This window comes from Loxodonta africana, chromosome 14 (assembly GCF_030014295.1).
Source record: "Loxodonta africana isolate mLoxAfr1 chromosome 14, mLoxAfr1.hap2, whole genome shotgun sequence".
NCBI lineage: Eukaryota > Metazoa > Chordata > Mammalia > Proboscidea > Elephantidae > Loxodonta > Loxodonta africana.
The window spans coordinates 15,504,596-15,523,121 of record NC_087355.1 but is presented as its reverse complement, the minus strand read 5'-3'; the positions used below and the strand labels follow the sequence as shown (position 1 = coordinate 15,523,121).

General features: G+C 36.5%; 1 protein-coding gene across 2 annotated transcripts in view; it reads left to right on the top strand.

Annotated features, from left to right (window-relative positions):
* ARMC1 (armadillo repeat containing 1) overlaps nt 1–18,526 on the top strand; it is a 52,581-nt gene that overhangs the window by 24,208 nt on the left and 9,847 nt on the right. For both annotated transcript variants that reach the window (XM_003408328.4, XM_023545740.2), the window contains exon 4: nt 12,521–12,710. In XM_003408328.4, coding sequence (XP_003408376.1) covers nt 12,521–12,710 — 190 coding nt within the window. The remainder of the gene's footprint in view (nt 1–12,520; nt 12,711–18,526) is intronic.

The window sequence follows — 18,526 nt, the reverse complement described above, 5'->3', positions numbered from 1 at the left end:
GGTTAAGCACTCGGCTGCTAACTAAAAGGTTGGTGGTTTAAACCTACTCAGCCACTCTGCAGGAGAAAGACCTGGTGATTTGTTTCTATAAAGATTACAGCCAGGAAATATCTATGGGACAGTTCCCCTCTATCGCATGGGGTAGCTATGAGTCAAAAATTGACTCCATGATACCCAGCAACAACAAAGTATACACAGTTTCAGAATTGCTAACCCATACTGCTGTGAGAAGCACATTTACTAACTAGTTTACAGCATTCATGTATAGGTCTTTTTGTCTGTAGCCTTAAAGTAACCAGTCAGAATATTTTCCAGAGTTACTTAGGTTAGTTCTTCCTCCTTCAACTCCATGCCCTTTAGTGTTATGCTATTCATTTGTAATTTAGTTAGATTCATTTATTAGTTTTTTATTCCATTTTTGGTTCTTACCATACCCTGGTTGGTTTTGTTTATTTTTGAGGTATGTAAAGGGTCTGTGAAATGTTATTATGGTTATAAGAGGGTTTTTTTTTTTTTTTCTTTTTTATACAAAAAGATGTACTTAGAGAAATGCCACTGCTTCCTGATACCTGCTACCCCATGCCTATACCCCTCTTCTTCCTACCCCTTTTCCACCTGCCTCTTGTAGGTAACCAGTCTCTTGAGTTTCTGATTTATCCTTCATGTGTTTCTTTTGCATAGAGGAGCCAACACACGTGCATTTTCTTATGCCCCTTCCTTCTTCATGAAGGGTAGTATATTAAAGATTCCCTTTGATGCATTACTTTTTTCATTTAACAATATGACCAGGAAATCATATCAGCTTATAGCTTTCTTCCTCATACTTTTTTAGAGTTGCATGGTATTCCATTATATGAATATACCAGGGTTTATTCGGCATTCTCCTATATATGGGCATTTAGGTTGTTCTCAGCATTTTGCACTTATAAAAAGTGCTGCAGTAGAAACCTCGTGTTTGTGTCTTTTTGTGTTGTTGGGGGTATATCTTCAGGTTAGGTTCCTAGAAGTGGGATTGGTGGGTGAAATGTAAGTTTATGTGTAGTTTAGTTACATATTGCCAGATTTCCCTCAAGAAAGGTTGTACGAGGTTCCCACCAGCATTGTATAAGACTGCCTGTTTCCCCAGCCTCATTAAAAGAATGTGTTGTCGTGCCATTTGATTTTTCAATTTTGTTTTGTTTTACAATATCTTCAGTACTTACCTTGCTTTCCCCTCACCATACAGTTCCCATAGGGCACCTCTCCATTGCTTAGAGAAGCGCTGCATCTAAGACCACTTCCTTGCGTCCCCTGTGCAGTTTTAATTTCCTTCCCTGGAGTCTGCTCTGACCTACCAGTACTCTTTTTCAGCGTTTTGCACACATTGGGTGGACATTTTCATTCTTGGGCTGATTTAAATTTAATCTTAGGCATTCCATTCTATTCTCTCTCCCAAAAAAAAAAAAAAATATATATATATATCTCTGCTAGGAGTTGTACTTTTATTTTTCTCTCTGTATTCTAGTTATGATGAAGGTGTAGTTTTATTTATTCTTCTCGTTGGTCATATAGTTTTTGGATCATGTGTTGGGAGATTTGATTTTACAGTGGATATCATTCACTTAATTACTCCAGAAGTCTCTATATGTTGTTTTTATTAAACCAAAGTGGGAATGTAATATTTTTACTTAACAATATATTAGGAGCACTCTTCTCCTCCCTAAAACCATTCTCCTACAACATCATTTTAATGGCTACAGTTATATCCCACATCCTTTGTAGGTTTTTTTTTTTCCTATTTCTTTTTTGTACTCATTGAAAATAAGGGTCAGCAGATTTTTTCTGTAAAAGTCCAGATAGCAAATATTTTAGGCTTTGCGGACATACAGTCTCTTTCATAACTATTCAACTTTACTGCTGTAGGGTGAAAACCGCTTTGACAGTACTTAAAGGAATGGACAAGCCTTGGTTTGCTTATCTCTGACTTCATCATTACCAAAACAGAGTGGTTGATTCCTTCTTACCAAAAACCCTTTGTTGTTGAGTTGATTCCTACTCTTAGTGACCCTGTAAGTCAGAGTGGAACTGCTTGATAGGGTTTCCAAGGCTGTAAATCTTTAGGGAAGCAAACTGCCTCACCTGTCTCCCAGGGAGCAGCTGGTGGATTCTAACTGGTGACCTTGAGGTTAGCAGCCAAGCGCTTAACCACTGTGCCACCAGAGCTCCTTGACCCTTTTTTAATTAGGAAAGTTTTTGCTAGTTAAAAGGTGAGGGGTGATTTTCTGTGTTACATAAATGTTACAGGAACACTTCTTAGCAAACAACACAGAAAAAGTTACAAAACTTGCTCCTAAAGGAAGAGTTAGGAAGTTTTTCAAGAGATGGCAGCAAGTCTTTTACCATAATACAGTATATTCACAGCTTTTATGTAGTATATGGAAGTCTGAACTGGGCTTTATGGGTGATCTCAATTATTAGCAGAATCTAAAATTAGAATAAATTCATGTTTATGCCTGATAAAGAAATACACTTTTATTCAGAATGACAATTATTTTTGATATATAATAAAGGTCAGAGTTCACTTTTCAGTCGTATTTTATGAATAGTATTTTGAAACTTTTGAAAATCACTAATTAGAAAAAGTGACTGAGAGTCGGTATACCTTATTAGCATAGCAAATTACTGAGAACAAAATTTTACTTACTTAGATGGAAGAGCTTTTCAAGATAATCTTTTTTCTAGATGTCAGATTTTACAGGTTAAACTAAATTCAGAGCATGAATCAGCTTTTCTAATTTTCACTTGTCCAAGAAGATTAGGGCAATTAATGTCTGTTCAATTATACTTTTGCTCTTCAGTTTATCGCCAAATGTACCATTGTAACTCTAGACTTTTTTTTTGTAAATCTAAATTTGTTTTGAATCATAGTATTTGAAAAGTAATTTTTGGTTTATTTAAAAAGAAAAGAAAAAAGGCAGCTTCCAAACCTGTAGATGGCTTGGCTTTTTCTTTCTGGTCTAAAAAGTGTTTTTTGTTGTTGTTGTTGTTTTTTTTTAAATCAGGAAATGATTATTTATAACTTTTGTTGAATAGTGGTATGCATAGATGTTTACAATTCTCCATTTAATACACAGAAATAACTGAGTTTGGCATTCTGTTTTTGTTTATAAGCTTATATAAGTTTCATTATGCCTCCTCTAAATCTGTAAATAGAGGTGCTACCTAAACCATTTCATAAGAAAGGAGGCAGTAAAATTAGTCATATAAAATATACAAGAAGAAAATACTTAAAATAACATTGGGACCGTCACACTGATTTATTTCATCCTTTAAAAATCTTTCAATTTTACATATCCAACAAGGATCTAATCTCTGAAACCTATGAAATACCTCAACACCTCAACAACAAAAAGACAAATAATCCAATTAAGAAATGGGCACAGGACATGAACAGGCACTTAGCTAAAGGAAGACATTCAAGTGACTAACAGACACATGAGGAAATGCTTGCGTCAGTAGCCATTAGAGAAATGCAAATCGAGATTACAATGAGATACCATCTCAACCTAACATTACTGGCACTAATCAAAAAAAAAATCCAGAAAATAACAAATGTTGGTGAGGTTATGGGGAGATTGGAACTCTTATTTATTGCTGGTGGGAATGTAAAATGGTATGACCACTATGGAAAATGATATGGTACCTCCTTAAAGCTAAAAATAGAAATACTATACAATCCAACAGCCCCACTCTTAGGAGTATATCCTAGAGAAATAAGAGCCATCTCATGAATAGATATTTGCATACCCATGTTCACTGCAGCGTTACAATAGCAAAAAGATGGAAACAGCCTAAGTGCCCATCATCACATGAATGTATAAACAAATTATGGTACATACACAATGGAGTACTATGCAACAATAAAGAACAATGATGAATCTGCAAAGCTTCTCACAACATGGATGAATCTGGAGGGCATTATGCTGAGAAAAATAAGTCAGTCACAAAAGGACAAATACTGTATGAGACCACTGTTATAAAAACTTATGAAAAGGCTTACACATGGAAAGAAATAATCTTTGATGATTACGAGGGAGGAGAGGGTTAGGGAAGGGAAATCACTAGGTAGTAGACAACCGTTAACTTTGGTGAAGGGAAAGATAACACAGTATAGGGAAAACCGTCACAGCTTGGTCGAGGCAAAGTCATAGAAGCTTTGCAGACACATCCAAACATCTTGAGGGACTGAGTTATTGGGGTTGAGGGCTGGGGAGTATAGCCTCGAGTAACATCTAGGTCATTTGGCATAGTATAGTTCATAAAATGTTGTACACTCTACTTCGGTGAGTAGCATCTGGGACCTTAAAAGTTTGTGAGTGATCATCTAAGATACATTTATTAGTCCCATCCCGTCCAGGGCAAAGGAGAATGAAGAAAACCAAAGACACAAGGAAAACATTAGTCCAAAAGATTAATGGACCACATGAGCCACAGCCTCCACCAGCCTGAGCCCAGAAGAATTAGATGGTGCCTGGCTACTACCACTGAAGGCTCTGACAGGAATCACAGTAGAGGGTCCTGGACAGAACAGAAGAAAAACATAGAACAAAATTCAAATTTTCAAAAAAAGACCAGACTTACTCTTTTGACAGAGACTGGAGGAACCCTTGAGGCTATGGTGCCTGTACACCCTGCAAACTCAGAACCGAACGTACTACCAAAGTCTACCTTTCAGCCAAAGATTAGAGAGGCCTATAAAACAGATAATAACATACATGAGGAACGTACTGCTTAATTGAATCACGTATACGAAACCAAATGGGCAATACCTGCCCAAAAGCAAAGACAGGATTTCAGAAGGGACAGGAAAACTGGATAAGTGGACACGAGAAACCCAGGGTGTAAAGGGAGAGAGTGCTGACACATTGCCGGGATTGCAGCCAATGTCTAAAACCAATTTGTGTATACATTTTTGAATGAGAGACTAATATGCACTGTAAACTTTCACCTAAAGCACAATAAAATTAAAAAAAAAAAAAAAAAGATTACAGCCTTGGAAAGCCTATGGGGCAGTTCATTTCTCTTATAGGGTCACCATGAGTTGGAATAAACTTGGTGGCAGTGGGTTTATAGTTGGGCAATGCATTATTTTGTATCTTTTTTTTTCCTATTATGAACATAGATTGCTGGTGTACAAAATAAATTTTTAAAAACTCATTGTGAGATTGAAAAAAAAATCCATTTTAAATGGCAAGAAATTGAAAATCTTCCAGAAAGAAATGTATTACTATAAATGATGAGCCATGGAACCATGAAGTGAGGAAGTTAAGAAGGGTAGTGATGGTGGTGGTGGGGAGGGGTTATTAATATTTCACATGGCCAGTTTTGCTAACCTCATTGTAATTGATTTATCTAAGTAGACACAAACTCGTGACTGTAGATACAATATAATTTTGTTGTAAATCTTCAGCTTTATAACTGAAAGTGTGAGCAGCCTCTGTGCTATACAGGCAATAAGTGCACATGTAGTACTTTTGCAGATTATCCTTATGAATAAATGACTATTTCTCCCCTTACTCTGTTGCTGCTACTATGGAAGCCGCTAAAATGGGCCTTTTTCTGATAATTAAGCCATTCATTATACGTAATGAATTATCTTCTCTCCTGTGGATCTGGAATGTTTCTACTCTGTGCCATCCTCAAAAGAACTGAGAAAAATAGGCATACAGTTCGATTTTTGTGGAGCTAAATTCTTTCGCAGAACCTCAGTTCAGAAAGGGTGCTAGAGAAATGCTAAACTGCAGGCATAAAGTAACAATTCACTGGTAAAAGGATGGGTAGTTCAAGGAAGCTGACAGCCGAGGAAGTCTTCCTTTTTTCTCAGATTGCTCTATCCAATACGGTAGTCTCTAGGCACATGTGACAATTTAAATTAAATTAAAAATTTAGTTCCTCAGTCAGAATAGCCACATTCCGAGTGCCCAGTAGCCATGTAGTGGCTAGTGACTATATTTCCATTAGCTGGGAAAGTTTTGTTGGACAGTGCTGTTTTTTGCTTTTTCAAATTATGGTTAAGTGTATATATATATGTGTATATATATATATGTTTACTGAATTATGGATAAATATATATACCTATATAACCCTGTGAAATAAACCAGTGCCATCGAGTCAATTCCGACTCATAGCGACCCTACATTTATATTTATATAAACGAAACATTTGCCAATTCAGCAGTTTTTACAGGTACGATTCAGTGACATTGATTACGTTCATCGTGCTGCCCAACCATCATCACTATCCCTTTCCCAGTTACTCCACGGGGCAGTGCTGTTTTAAAATGCCTTTGTATAACAGCGTATAAGGACTCTTTTTATATTTTAGTTTATTTTTATTTCACAGATTTTTTTTAAAACAAATTTCAACGGAAGAATTAGAGTGTAGATGTTTTTATGTGTTTTATTACTGTTAACATTTTCAATAGGTATCAATTTATACTCACACTAGCAGTTTCTATTTTACTGGACTTTTCCAACATTGGGTATAGGGTGTCTACATCATAGTTCTTCACTCTCCAATTATAAAACAGTTTTTTTTTTTCTAAATTTTATTTTGTTGTTGAGAATATACACAGCAAAACATAACACCAATTCAACAATTTCTACATGCACAATTTAGTAACATTGATTACATTTTTCGAGTTGTGCGGCCATTTTCACCCTCCTTTTCTAAAGAGTTGTTTCTCCCTCATTTACATACTTCTCCCTAAGGTTCCTATGTAATCTCTCAAGTTGCTTTTGTCAATTTGATCCCATATAGATAGATCTTAAAAAAGTATAATGTTCAAGGCAGAACTTTCTCACTTGTTAAGCTAAACTATTGTTCAGTTTTAAGATGACTTCAGGGGATATTTTTGGATTAAGGTTTGAAGATTATTTCAAGGCTGTAGTTTCAGGGGTTCATCTAGCTTCTATGGCTTCAGAAAAGCTAGAGTCCATGAGAATTTCAAATTCTTCCTGCGTTTTCCTCCTTTTCATCAGGATTCTTCTCTAGAGTCTTTGATCAAAGTGTTCGGTAATGGTACCCAGGCACCATCCAGTTCTTCTGGTCTCGTGGCAAGAGAGACAGTTGTTCAGGGAAACCATTAGCCACATGTGCTATATATCCTCCTAGTCCTGGCTCTCCTTCTTCCTCTCTTGCTTCATGTGAATAGAAAAAATTTATGGTGCCTTGGATGGCCACTTGAAAGCTTTTAAAACCCCATGCACTATGCAGCGAACTAGGAGGTAGAACAGAAGCACTAAACGTTACTAGGCCAATTAACTGGGATGTCCCATGAAACTCTGGCCCTAAACCTCCAAACCAAGGCACCAAATCCCATGAGGTGTTTGGTTGTACATAAGCAGCCCCAGCAGCTACTCTGTTGTTGTTGTTGTTGTAAATATATCTATCACACAGTTTTTGCCGGTTCAACTTTTTACAGATGTACAACCTACTGACAACAATTACAATAATCAAACGTGCAACCCTACCCTTAATTGGTGCTATTTTTCCATCACCGTCAGCCCCCCTTTTCCCTCCCTCCCAACTTTGGTCTCTGTACATTAGCCTTTTCTTGTCTTTTTGTTGTATCAATGATGTTGTACAATATTTGTCCCTTTGTGGTTGGCGTATTTTGCTCAGCATAATGTCTTCAAGCTCCAGCCATACTGTAGCATGTATCAAAACTTCTTTTCTCCCTCTGGCTGAGTAGTGTTCTATTGTATGTATGTACCATGCTACATTGATCAGTTCATCTGTTGATGGACATTTAGGTTGTTTCCACCTTTTGTCTATTATGAGTAGTGCTCTAGTGAACGTTGGTGTACTTGTCTCTTTTTGAGTCTGTGCTTTCAAGTCTTTTGAGTATATTCCTAGGAGTGGAATTGTTGGGTCATATAGTAGTTCTATTTTTAGTTTTTTGAGGAACTGCCACCCTGTTTCCCACAATGACTGTACCATTTTGCATTCCCACCGGCAATGGATAAGTGTTCCAATTGCCCCACATCCTTGCCAACATTTGTTATTTTCTGTTTTTTTAATCTTAGCCATCCAAAAAAACCCCAAAACTGTCGAGTCAATTCCAACTCATAGCAACCCTAAAGGACAGAGTAGAACTGCGTTTCCAAGGAGTGGCTGGTGGGTTTGAACTGGCGACCTTTTTGGTTAGTAGCCGTAGCTCTTAATGACTGCGCCACCAGCGCTCCAAACCACACCCACTGCTGTGAAGTTGATTCCTACTCGTAGTGACCCCATAGGGTTTGCAAGGCTGTTATTCTCTACGGAAGCAGACTGCCACATTTTTCTCCCACAGAACCACTGGTGGTTTCGAACTGCTGGCCTCTCAGGTGGCAAGCAATCACTTTAACCACTACACTGCCAGGCTCCTACTAGCCATCCTAGTGTGAGTGAAATGGTATCTCATTGTGGTTTTGATTTGCAGCTGCCTGATGGCTAATGACACCAAGCATCTTTTCATGTGTTTGGTGGCCATTTGAATATCCTCTTAGGTGAATTGTCTGTTTAAGCTCTTTACCTGTTTTTGTGATTGGGTTGTCTTTTTGTTGTCAAGTTGTGTAAGTTTTATATATATATACTTTCGTTATTAGATTCTTGTCTGGTATGTGGTTTCTGAAGATTTTCCCTCATTTGGTAGCTTGTCGTTTTACTTTTTTGGTAAAATTTTTTGATGAACAATTTTTTTAAATTTTTATGAGGTACTATTTATTTATTTTGTATTTTGCTGTTTGTGCTTTTCCATTGTTGAAAGCTAGGCCCCACAGCTTTGATCCTCCTTGTTCGTCTAAGGATTTTATGGTTTTAGTTTTCATGTTTAGGTCCTTAATCCATTTTCAATTGGTTTTTGTATATGATATGAGCCATGAATCCTGTTTCATTTTTCTGCATGTGGAAATCCAATTTTCCCAGAACCATTTATTGAAGAGACTCTTCTTTCCTCATCATATGGACTTGGCACCTTTGTCAAAAATCTGAACCCTCAGTTCTATTCCATTGGTTTAAGTTTCTGTTGTTATAGCGGTACCAGGCTGTTTTGATTACTGTAGCTGTATAGTATATTTTAAAATCAGGAAGTCTGAATTTTACTTTGCTCTTCTCTTTCAACATTGTTTTAGCTATTCGAGGGCCTCTTGCCATTTCATATAAAGTTGGGGATTGATTTTTCTGTTTCTGTAAAGAAGGCTTTTGGAATTTTGATTGCATTGGATTTGTAGATCGCTTTGGATAATGTTAACTTTGCTTTGGGTAGTACTGACATCTTGACAATATTAAGTCTTCCAGTCCATGAACGTGGAGCATCTTTCCATTTATTTAAGTCTTCTTTAATCTCTTTGAGCAGCGTTTTATAGTTTTTATTGTCTAAGTCCGTCACGTCCCGGGTTAAATTTATTCCTAAGTATTTATTTTCTTAATTGCTATTGTAAATAGAATTGTTTCCCTAACTTCCCTTTCACATTTCTTATTGTTGGTATATAGAAACCCAACTGATTTTCGTTTGTTGACCTTGTACACTGTAACTTTGCTAAATTCCTCTATTAGCTTTAGACACTTTCCTGTGGACTTTTTGGGATTTTCTACGTATAGGATCGTATGAGCCGTGAATAGAGATCATTTTACTTACTTCTTTTCCAGTCAGGATACCCTTTTTTTTTTTGGTCATATTGCTCTGGCTAGTACTTCTAATACAATGTTAAATAGAAGTAGTGAGAGTGGGCACCCTTGTCTTGCTCTTGATTTTAGGGAGAAAGCTCTCAGTCTTTTTCCGTTAAGTATAATGTTGTCTGTTGGCTTTTCATACATACCCTGAATCATATTGAGGAATTTCCCCTCTATTTCAGTCTTCTTTAGGGTTTTCATCAAGAAACGGTGTTAGGTTTTAGCAAATGCTTTTTCTGCATCCATAGAGATGATCATGTCGTTCTTTTACTTTGTTCTATTGATGTGGAGTATTACGTTGATTGGTTTTGTAATGTTCAACCATCCCTGATTTCCTGGAATAAATCCTCCTTGGTTATGGTGTATGACTCTTTTAATATGCTATTGGATTCTGTTTGCTAGTATTTTCTTGAGAATTTTTGCATTTATACCTATAAGATACATTAGCCTATTGTTTTCTTGGTGGTATCTTTGTCTGGTTTTGGTATCAGGATTATGTTTGCTTCATAGAATGAATTAGGGGGTACTCCTTTCTGTGTCTTTTGGAAGAGTTTAAACAGTATTGGTGTCAATTGTTCTCTACATTTTTGGTAGAATTCTCCAGTGAAGCTATCTGGTAGAGGACTTTTTTTATTGAAAGACTTTTGATCACTGATTTGCCAAATCAATTTTTAAAACAGTTTAAACCATCTCTGTTGCTTGAAGTTGATAGAAGATGGATGGTTTGAGAAGGGGCATAAACTCACTAAAATTTATTTTAGAATTTTTTTTACTTGCATTTTTCCTATGAAAAGGTCTCAAGTTTCAGGTCCTCAGAGGGTTCAGTAGCCCTAAAAGGGTAAGGACTACTGTTATAGTTCTTATTCTGCAGAACAGGAAGATAGTAATTTGATGTTGGAGCATTTTAATGCTTTTTGTCAGTATTGGTTCATCAGAAAGTACACAGAGGAGTTTTGAAATAGAGTATTTTAAAAAAAATTATAAAAAGGTCATTAGTTACATCTTCTGTTATGTGTTGTGATGATGTTTTTTCTGTTTGATTCAAATACCTAAAAACAATATTGACGGTGGTAGGTGCTAACAAAAGCATACTGGTTTTTTCCTCCAAAATTCACAGGTGCCTCTAACCAGCATATCCTTATACTCTTTAAACCTTGTGGTTGGGTAGTGTTTAAAATATCTCCAAACTGCAGTGACCTTTTCTATAAACTGTAAAATAGCTATCAAAAGAAAAAGTGCTGAGACATCTCCAAAAACAGTCTTTTGGATAACTTCCTGAAATACAGAGTCAGAATCATTCAAGGTAATTTATCTCTGTGAGCAGCAATCACCCAGAAAAGCACTTGGGGCTGGGAAACTGTCAGATTAGCGCACCTGGAATTGAAACTGTTTATAGCTAGAACATATATATAGTCTGCATATCAGAAATTGAAGTGTTCCTACTCATTCAGTTAAAAAAAAAAAAAAATTCTGCAGAGCATTTTGTCAAGTTTTGTGGAAGGTAGAGGGAGAGTACATCCCTACTCTTGAGTTTATACACTTCTGGAGGGAATAGAAAATTAAAAGCAGTAGTATAAGTACTATCAGTAGTGTAGTATAAGTACTATCAGTAGTATAAATACAAGCATAGTACTTTGAGTGCAGAAGGAGGAGTGGGTTGTTGGGGGTGGGCTTCACAAAGAAGGTGGTTGTTGAGCGGAGCCTTTAAGAGAGGAATAAGATTTTGAAAGCATAGGGCTTAGGTGAAGCACTTCTGGGTCAGGAAAAGGCATGAACAAAGCTTAAAGTTTGAAAGGCATCCTAGGGCAAAGGAACAGCAAAGAATATGTAAAAATGTGTGGGCTTTTTATGAAATGGCCGCGTATCATACTAGATTAACCTGAAGAATTGTAAAAAGACAAAATGAGCTGGTGTTGGTAAAGCTGAATGGGGGCAAATTTTAAAGGCCTCGAATGTATGTTAGAATTTGGAGTTTATTCAGCCCATTTATAAGTAAAATGAGAGTTATTATCTTACAGTTATGTGTACAGTTTAACTATTTAATAAGAACCACTAGATCTATGCTGACCAATATGGTAGCCACTCACCACATGTGGCTATTTAGATTTTAACTAAGACTAAATAAAATTTATTTCTTTAGTTGCCCTAGCCATATTTTAAGTGCTCAATAACCACATGTGGTGAGTGGCTACTATATTGGACAGCACAGATATAGAATATTTCCATCATTGTAGAAATTCTGTTGGACAGCGTGTTGATGTGAGAAGCTGTAGTAGGAATTAAAAGTTTAAGAATAAAAATTTTTGTTTGAGTTGTGGTTTTATGATACGTGCATGCTTTATGAAAGATATATAAAAATATAAATTAAAAATTAATTTGTTTAAATTTACTGCAAAGTCTCTCTAAATAAATTCTAATAATATGAATGGTCTTACCCTCATTTGTTTCTCCTTTGGATTTTCATATATCGTATTTTCTTAAAGTACAGGATACTTCAGATTTAAGGCTGAATGTTAGTTCATCCAGGGGTATGTTATATCCTGATTTCCTATTTAATTAGTGATTTCAATTAAATGTGCTTTTATTCCTCTATACAGATGTGTTTTGAATATCAATGAAGTATAAGTTTAACCTGGAATTAGGATTTGTTATAGACTAATGCTTTTTCTACACTATTGATTTTTCTAGGATTCACTAGTATTGCTTTTACGTTAAACAGAATATCAGAATGAGGAAAACAAGTCTCTTTAAAGTTAAGAAATAAAATTAAAGTATCAATAGAAGAAATATGACTAATTTATTAATTTATACCTGTTTCTTTTTCAAGGACTACGACTCCAGGAGAAACAAAACTGCTGGCCTCGGAAATCTATGACATTCTTCAATCCTGTAATATGGCAGATGGTGATAGTTTCAATGAAATGAATTCACGTCGAAGGAAAGCTCAGTTTTTTCTAGGAACTTCAAACAAACGTGCCAAAACAGTGGTTTTGCATATAGATGGTCTTGATGATACAGTAAGTGTTTTTTAAATATATGGCTTATAAGATGGGGAAGAGAAATCGTATTAGCTGAATAGTTTCTTCAATGTCATCTGCTAACAGTCTTCAGAATTAAATCTCAACATCAGTATTTTATACTGATAAAGAAGGTCATTTGTATTAAAACCAAGGGAAAAAAAACCCCACTGCTGTCGAGTTGCCTCCAACTCATAGCAACCCTATAGCACAGGGTAGAATTGTCCCATACAGTTTCCAGGGAGCACCTGGTGGATTCAAACAGTCAACTCTTTGGTTATCAGCTGTAGTTCTTAACCACTAGGCCACCAGGATTTATTAAAGGGGTCCGTTAATCAGAGAGTGTAACAGTCTTAAGTATTTATCTCTCTAATAACAGAGCCTCAAAATATATGAAGCAAAAATTGACAGAAATGCAAAGAAATACAGACAAATCCACAAGTAGAGCTGGAGATTTCAACACTGTTCTCTCAATTAATGGAAGGAGTATGCACAAAATCACCAAGGATATAAAAGACTTGAATAACACTGTCAACCAACTGAACTTAATTGACATTTATAGAATACCTGCCCAACAACAGAATAATATTCATACTTTTTACATGTGCATGGAACATTTACCAAATTCTAGGCCATAAAAGGATTAATATCATAAAAAGTATGTTCTGTAACCATAATAAAAGCTAATGACAAATCAGTAACAGAAAGATACATGGAAAATGCACCAAATATTTGAAAACTCTGTAACACACTTCTGAAATAATCCGTGGGTAAATGAAGAAATCAAAAGAGAAATTAGAAAGCATTTTGAACTCAATAAAAATGAAAACATAACATATCAAAAATTGTTGGAAGCAGCTAAAGCAGCGTTTAGATCAGAAATTCAGCGTCAAATGCCCGTGTAGAAGGAGGGAAAGATTTTAGATCAATGACTTAAGCTTTTACCTTAAAAACTAGAAAAAGAAGACCAAATAAAACCTAAAGAGAGGAAGCAAAAAGAACAGATATCAGTGAAATAGAAAACAGGAAAATGATAGAGAAAAATTGATGAAATCGAAGTTTGGTTCTTCAACATGGTCATTAAATTGATAAACCTCTGGCCAAACTGATCAAGACTAAAAGAGAGAAGTCAAATTAACAGTGTGAAAATGAAGAGAGGGGACATCTCTGTAGAGCCTACAGACATTGAAAGAATAATAAGTAAATATTTTACATAGCTTTATGCCATTGAACTTGATAGCATAGATGAAAAGGGCAAATTTCTTGAAAGACAAAATTTACCAAAGCTGACTTAAGAATAAATAGATATCCTGAATAACTCTATTATCTATTAAAGGACTTTGTAGTTAAAAGATTTTATAGTTAAATTCCTACTAAAGGAATTTGTTGTTAAAAAACCTTTCCATAAAGAAAACTCCAGGCTCAGGTGGCTTTACCAGTGAATTCTGTTAAACATTTAAGAAAGAAATAATACCAATTGTATACAAAATCCTTTAGAACACTGTAGAGAAGGAAACATTTCTCAACTTATTCTACTTTGTTATTGAGGTGGTTGGGTTTAAAATAACTGCCTTGCTAATTGCTTTCTATTTGTCCCATCTGTTCTTTGTTCCCTTTTACTTTTTTTCTTCCTTCTTTTGGACTAATTGTGTGTGTGTATGTTTTATGATTCTATTTTATTTCCTTTGTTGGCTTATTAGGTGAAATTCTTTTTTTTTTTTTTTTTTTGCTTTTTCTTCAGTGGTTGGTGTAGTTAATTGTATATATCTTTAATCAGAGTCTACTGTCAATTAATATTATTTCATGTATAGTATAAGAACCTCATAACGTACTTCCATTTTTCCTGTCTCTGCCTTTATGCAATATGCTGTCACACATTTTACTTCTATATATGTTATAAATCCCACAATATATTTTATTACTTTTGCTTTAAACAATCTTTTTTTAAATGTTATTGTGGTGAGAAATGTATATGACAAAAGCTTGCCATTTTAAGTGTACAGTTCAGTGACATTGATTACTTTCACCTTGTTGTGCTATCCTGTCACCACTGTCCATTTCCAAAAGTTTTACAGAACAGACAGAAACTCAGTACCCCTTCAACAATAACTCCTATTCGTTCCTCCTTCCATCCCCAGGTAACTACTGATAAACTTTCTGTATGCATTTCCTATTCTAGATATTTCATATAAATGGAATCAGACAGTATTTATCCTTTTGAGTCTGACTTATTTCACTTAGCATGATGTTGTCAAGGTTCATCCATATCAGTATGTATCAAAACTTCATTTCTCTTCATGGCCGAATAATATTCCATTGTGTGTATACATACATAAATGCATATGTATATATGTGTGTGTGTGTATGTACTCACACACACATATATATATTTTTTTGAGGTTATCTAATATATTGATTGTATTTTCTTATAGTCCTTATTATTTTAAGTTGTTCAGCTTGTTTCATGGACTGACATGAACATGCTAAAGAATGCTCTTTGTGCACTTGAGAAAAATGTATATTCTGATGTTCAGTGGAATGTTCTATATACGCCTGTTAGGTTTAGCTGGTTTATGTTGTTCAGGTCTTTTTTTTCTTTTTGCTGATCTTCTATTTAGTTGTTCTATCCATTTTTGAAAGTCAGGCATTGAAGTCTCCAACTCTTCCAATTTTTGTATGTCTAGAAAAGTCTTTATTTCACCTTTGTTTATGAAATATACTTTCACTGGGTATAGAATTCTGGATGACAGATTTTTTTTTCTTTCTGTACTTTAAGATGTTGCTCCATTATCTCTGGCTTACATTGTTTCTAACAAGAATTCTGCCATTGTTCTTATTTTTGTTCCCCTGTATGTAATGTGTCATATATTTCCTCCTCTGGCTTTTTTTTTTTTTAAGATTTTCTCCTTATCACTGATTTTGAGTACTTTGTTTATCATGTGCATTGGTGTAATTTGCTTCATGTTTATTTTGCTTCAGATTCATTCAGTTTCTTGGATGTCAGTGGTTTATACCCATTACCATTGAGTCGATTCCGACTCATCCAACCCTATAGGACAGAATAGAACTGGCCCATAGAGTTTCCAAGGAGTGCCTGGTGAATTCAAACTGCCAGCCTTTTGGTTAGCAGCTGTAGCTCTTAACCACTCTGCCACCAGAGTTTCCTCTGGGTTTATAAAAAAATATATAGTTTGCAACAAATGTGGACAGTTCTCATCCATTCCCTTTCAGAGTTTTTGGCCCTGCCCTCCAGTTCTGTAGGGATTCCACCTACACGTATATCTGATCACCAGAAGTTGCCTCACGGCTCACTGAGGCTCGGTTCCTTTCATTTTCAGTATTCCTCTGTGGCATTTTGTTTAGTTTCCGTTGCTATATTTGGTAAATTTTTCTTCTGCAAGTCTTTAATTTGTTGTTAATCTCATCCAGTGTATTTTTCTACACAGACATTGTTTTATTGCATCTCTACGGGTTAGATTTAGGTCTTTTTATATCTCCATAACTTGCTTTTGCTTTTCTCTGTCTGCTTGAACATACAGAACATTGTTAGTATAACGGTTCAGTGTCCTTTCCAGTTGTCTGTGTTATTTATAGGTATGGTTCTGTTGGTTGATTTTTAAATTATAGTTCTTATTTTCCTTCTTCTTTGCATACCTGGTAATTTTTGCTTGGATGCCAGGCGTGCATTTTACCTTGTTTGGGACAGCATATTTTTGTATGCAGTGCCTTTAAATAATCTTGCGCTTTGCTCTGTATGGAAGTTACTTATAAACAGTTTAATTCTTTCTAGATTTGCTTTTAAGGTTTGTTAGGCAGAAACAGAGCAGCCTTTAGCCTAGGGATACTTTTGCTACATTACTGAGACAGCACCCTTCTGGGAACTCTACCTAGGCCCTGTGTGTATGGATAATTTTCCACCCTAGCTTATGGGAAATTTTCCGAGCTCTTTGTGAGCCCACAGAATTGTTCCTTTTATTCCTTTGCAGTGGTTCCATGTAGTTTCCTCACATGCATCTACTGATCAGTACTCAGCTGAAGACTTGAGGGGAATCCTACAGATTCCTAGAGTGTGCACGCTCTCAGTGTGGTCCTTTCCTTGTCATTTAACTCTTCTCTCGCCAGTGTTCTGCCTGTGATATCTATCTGAATTCTCAGGGCCTCCCTGAATTCTCAACTCCATGTCCTCAACTCAAGGAGACTGCTGACGTCCGCGTGGCCTCTCCCTTTCTGCACTGCAGCCTGGAAACTGCCTGGGCAATAAGTTGCTGTACATGTAGTGCTCTCCTCATTTGTTTCCCTTCTGTCAGGAACCACTCTCTTGGGCTGTCTGTTTTCCAATAACTTGCAATCATTGTTTTTATATGTTTTGTCTAGATTTTTGGTTGTTTAAGGCAGGAGGGTAAATCTAGTCTGTTTTTTTTATTTTGACTGGAATTAGAAGTCCCCCTGAAGTTATCTTGAGCAGTAATTAGTTATATAACTTTACATATTTAGGGTTGGCAATTGGTGGATTACCACTTATTTCTTTAACTAGGTTACATTAGATTATCCACAGCTTTTTGTAGGTGTGGTGGGAGACATGTAGGCCTCAGAATTTAGAATTTATTAGATGAAGATGAGGAGGGAAGCGTTTCATATGCATATTACCATGACAAAGCCAAATAAGTTAACAGCTATCTTACTGAACCTGGGAGAGACAAAGTTGTGAAGTTTCTAATAACCATGTTCTGGTAAATGTGAGTTGATTGAATGGAAGATATTAAGATATATAAAACATCACCGATGCCATCTGTTTAATGTTAATGAATAAGGACAGTAGAGTTTCTTTTTTAAAGCTGGCATAGCCCAAGTAATAAAATTCACGAAAGCCTACACAAAGTATACTACCAGAATTCAATGGTCAAAGTCCAAAAGTTGGCTCTCACAGTGTGTTACTGATGAAGTTAACATTTTTTTGGTAACGTAGCCTGGCAGTAGAGATTCAAGTATGTTCCATCAATATCTCATTTGATTTTGACAATCAATAAAGAGAGAGGTACGTCATTATCTTCTTCTTTTTATAGAAGGGGAAATTGAGTGTTAGAATGGTTGAGTGGCTTTATCTGAAGTTACATGGGTAGAGGAAATGGTTGAGTCCATATCTGAACCTAGATAGTCTGACTCCAGAATTGAGTTTTTAACTGCAGTGTTATAATTAGCTGATGCCTGAAAGTTGAAGTTTGGTTTAGTATTTTGGTCCCTGCCTTCAAGAGATAGAACTTTTTTGGTCATTTGTACTTGTGTGAATGGGTCTATGAGGTTCCTTCTGGAAAGGAAAGAGGAGGGAGGTGAAGCACAGGGACGCCGGGCCTCTGAGGGGCTCAGTGCCAGGAGCCAGAAGGGGCTACAGACTGCTCTACGCTGACAGCTTCACCATCTGTCCAGAGCCAGGCTTGGAAGCCAGAAGGATTGGAAGGAAATGGAGGCTGGAGGCAGGAAAGGACTGGGGAAGAGGGAGAAACTGAGGACTGACGGTTCCCAGAAAGTTTCATCTGTCCTGAGCCTGAGTGGGGTCTGGGCTCCAGGAAGCCACAGCGTTCACCATCGCCACGGGTGGTCACAGTCTCTTTGCAGGAACTTCCCAGGCTTCCTCCGCAGCCAAAACACCGCATGCGATTTCCTGGCAGGAGAGAGGAGGCACTGGATGGGGATACCTGGGCCCTCCAGGGGAGCTGGCTGGCAGAGGGGAGGGCAGACTGGATGAGACGTACCTGGCCTCCTTCTTACCCAAGGCAGCCCCCAGCAAGGTGCCCAGCAGGATCCCAACTAGTTGGTGG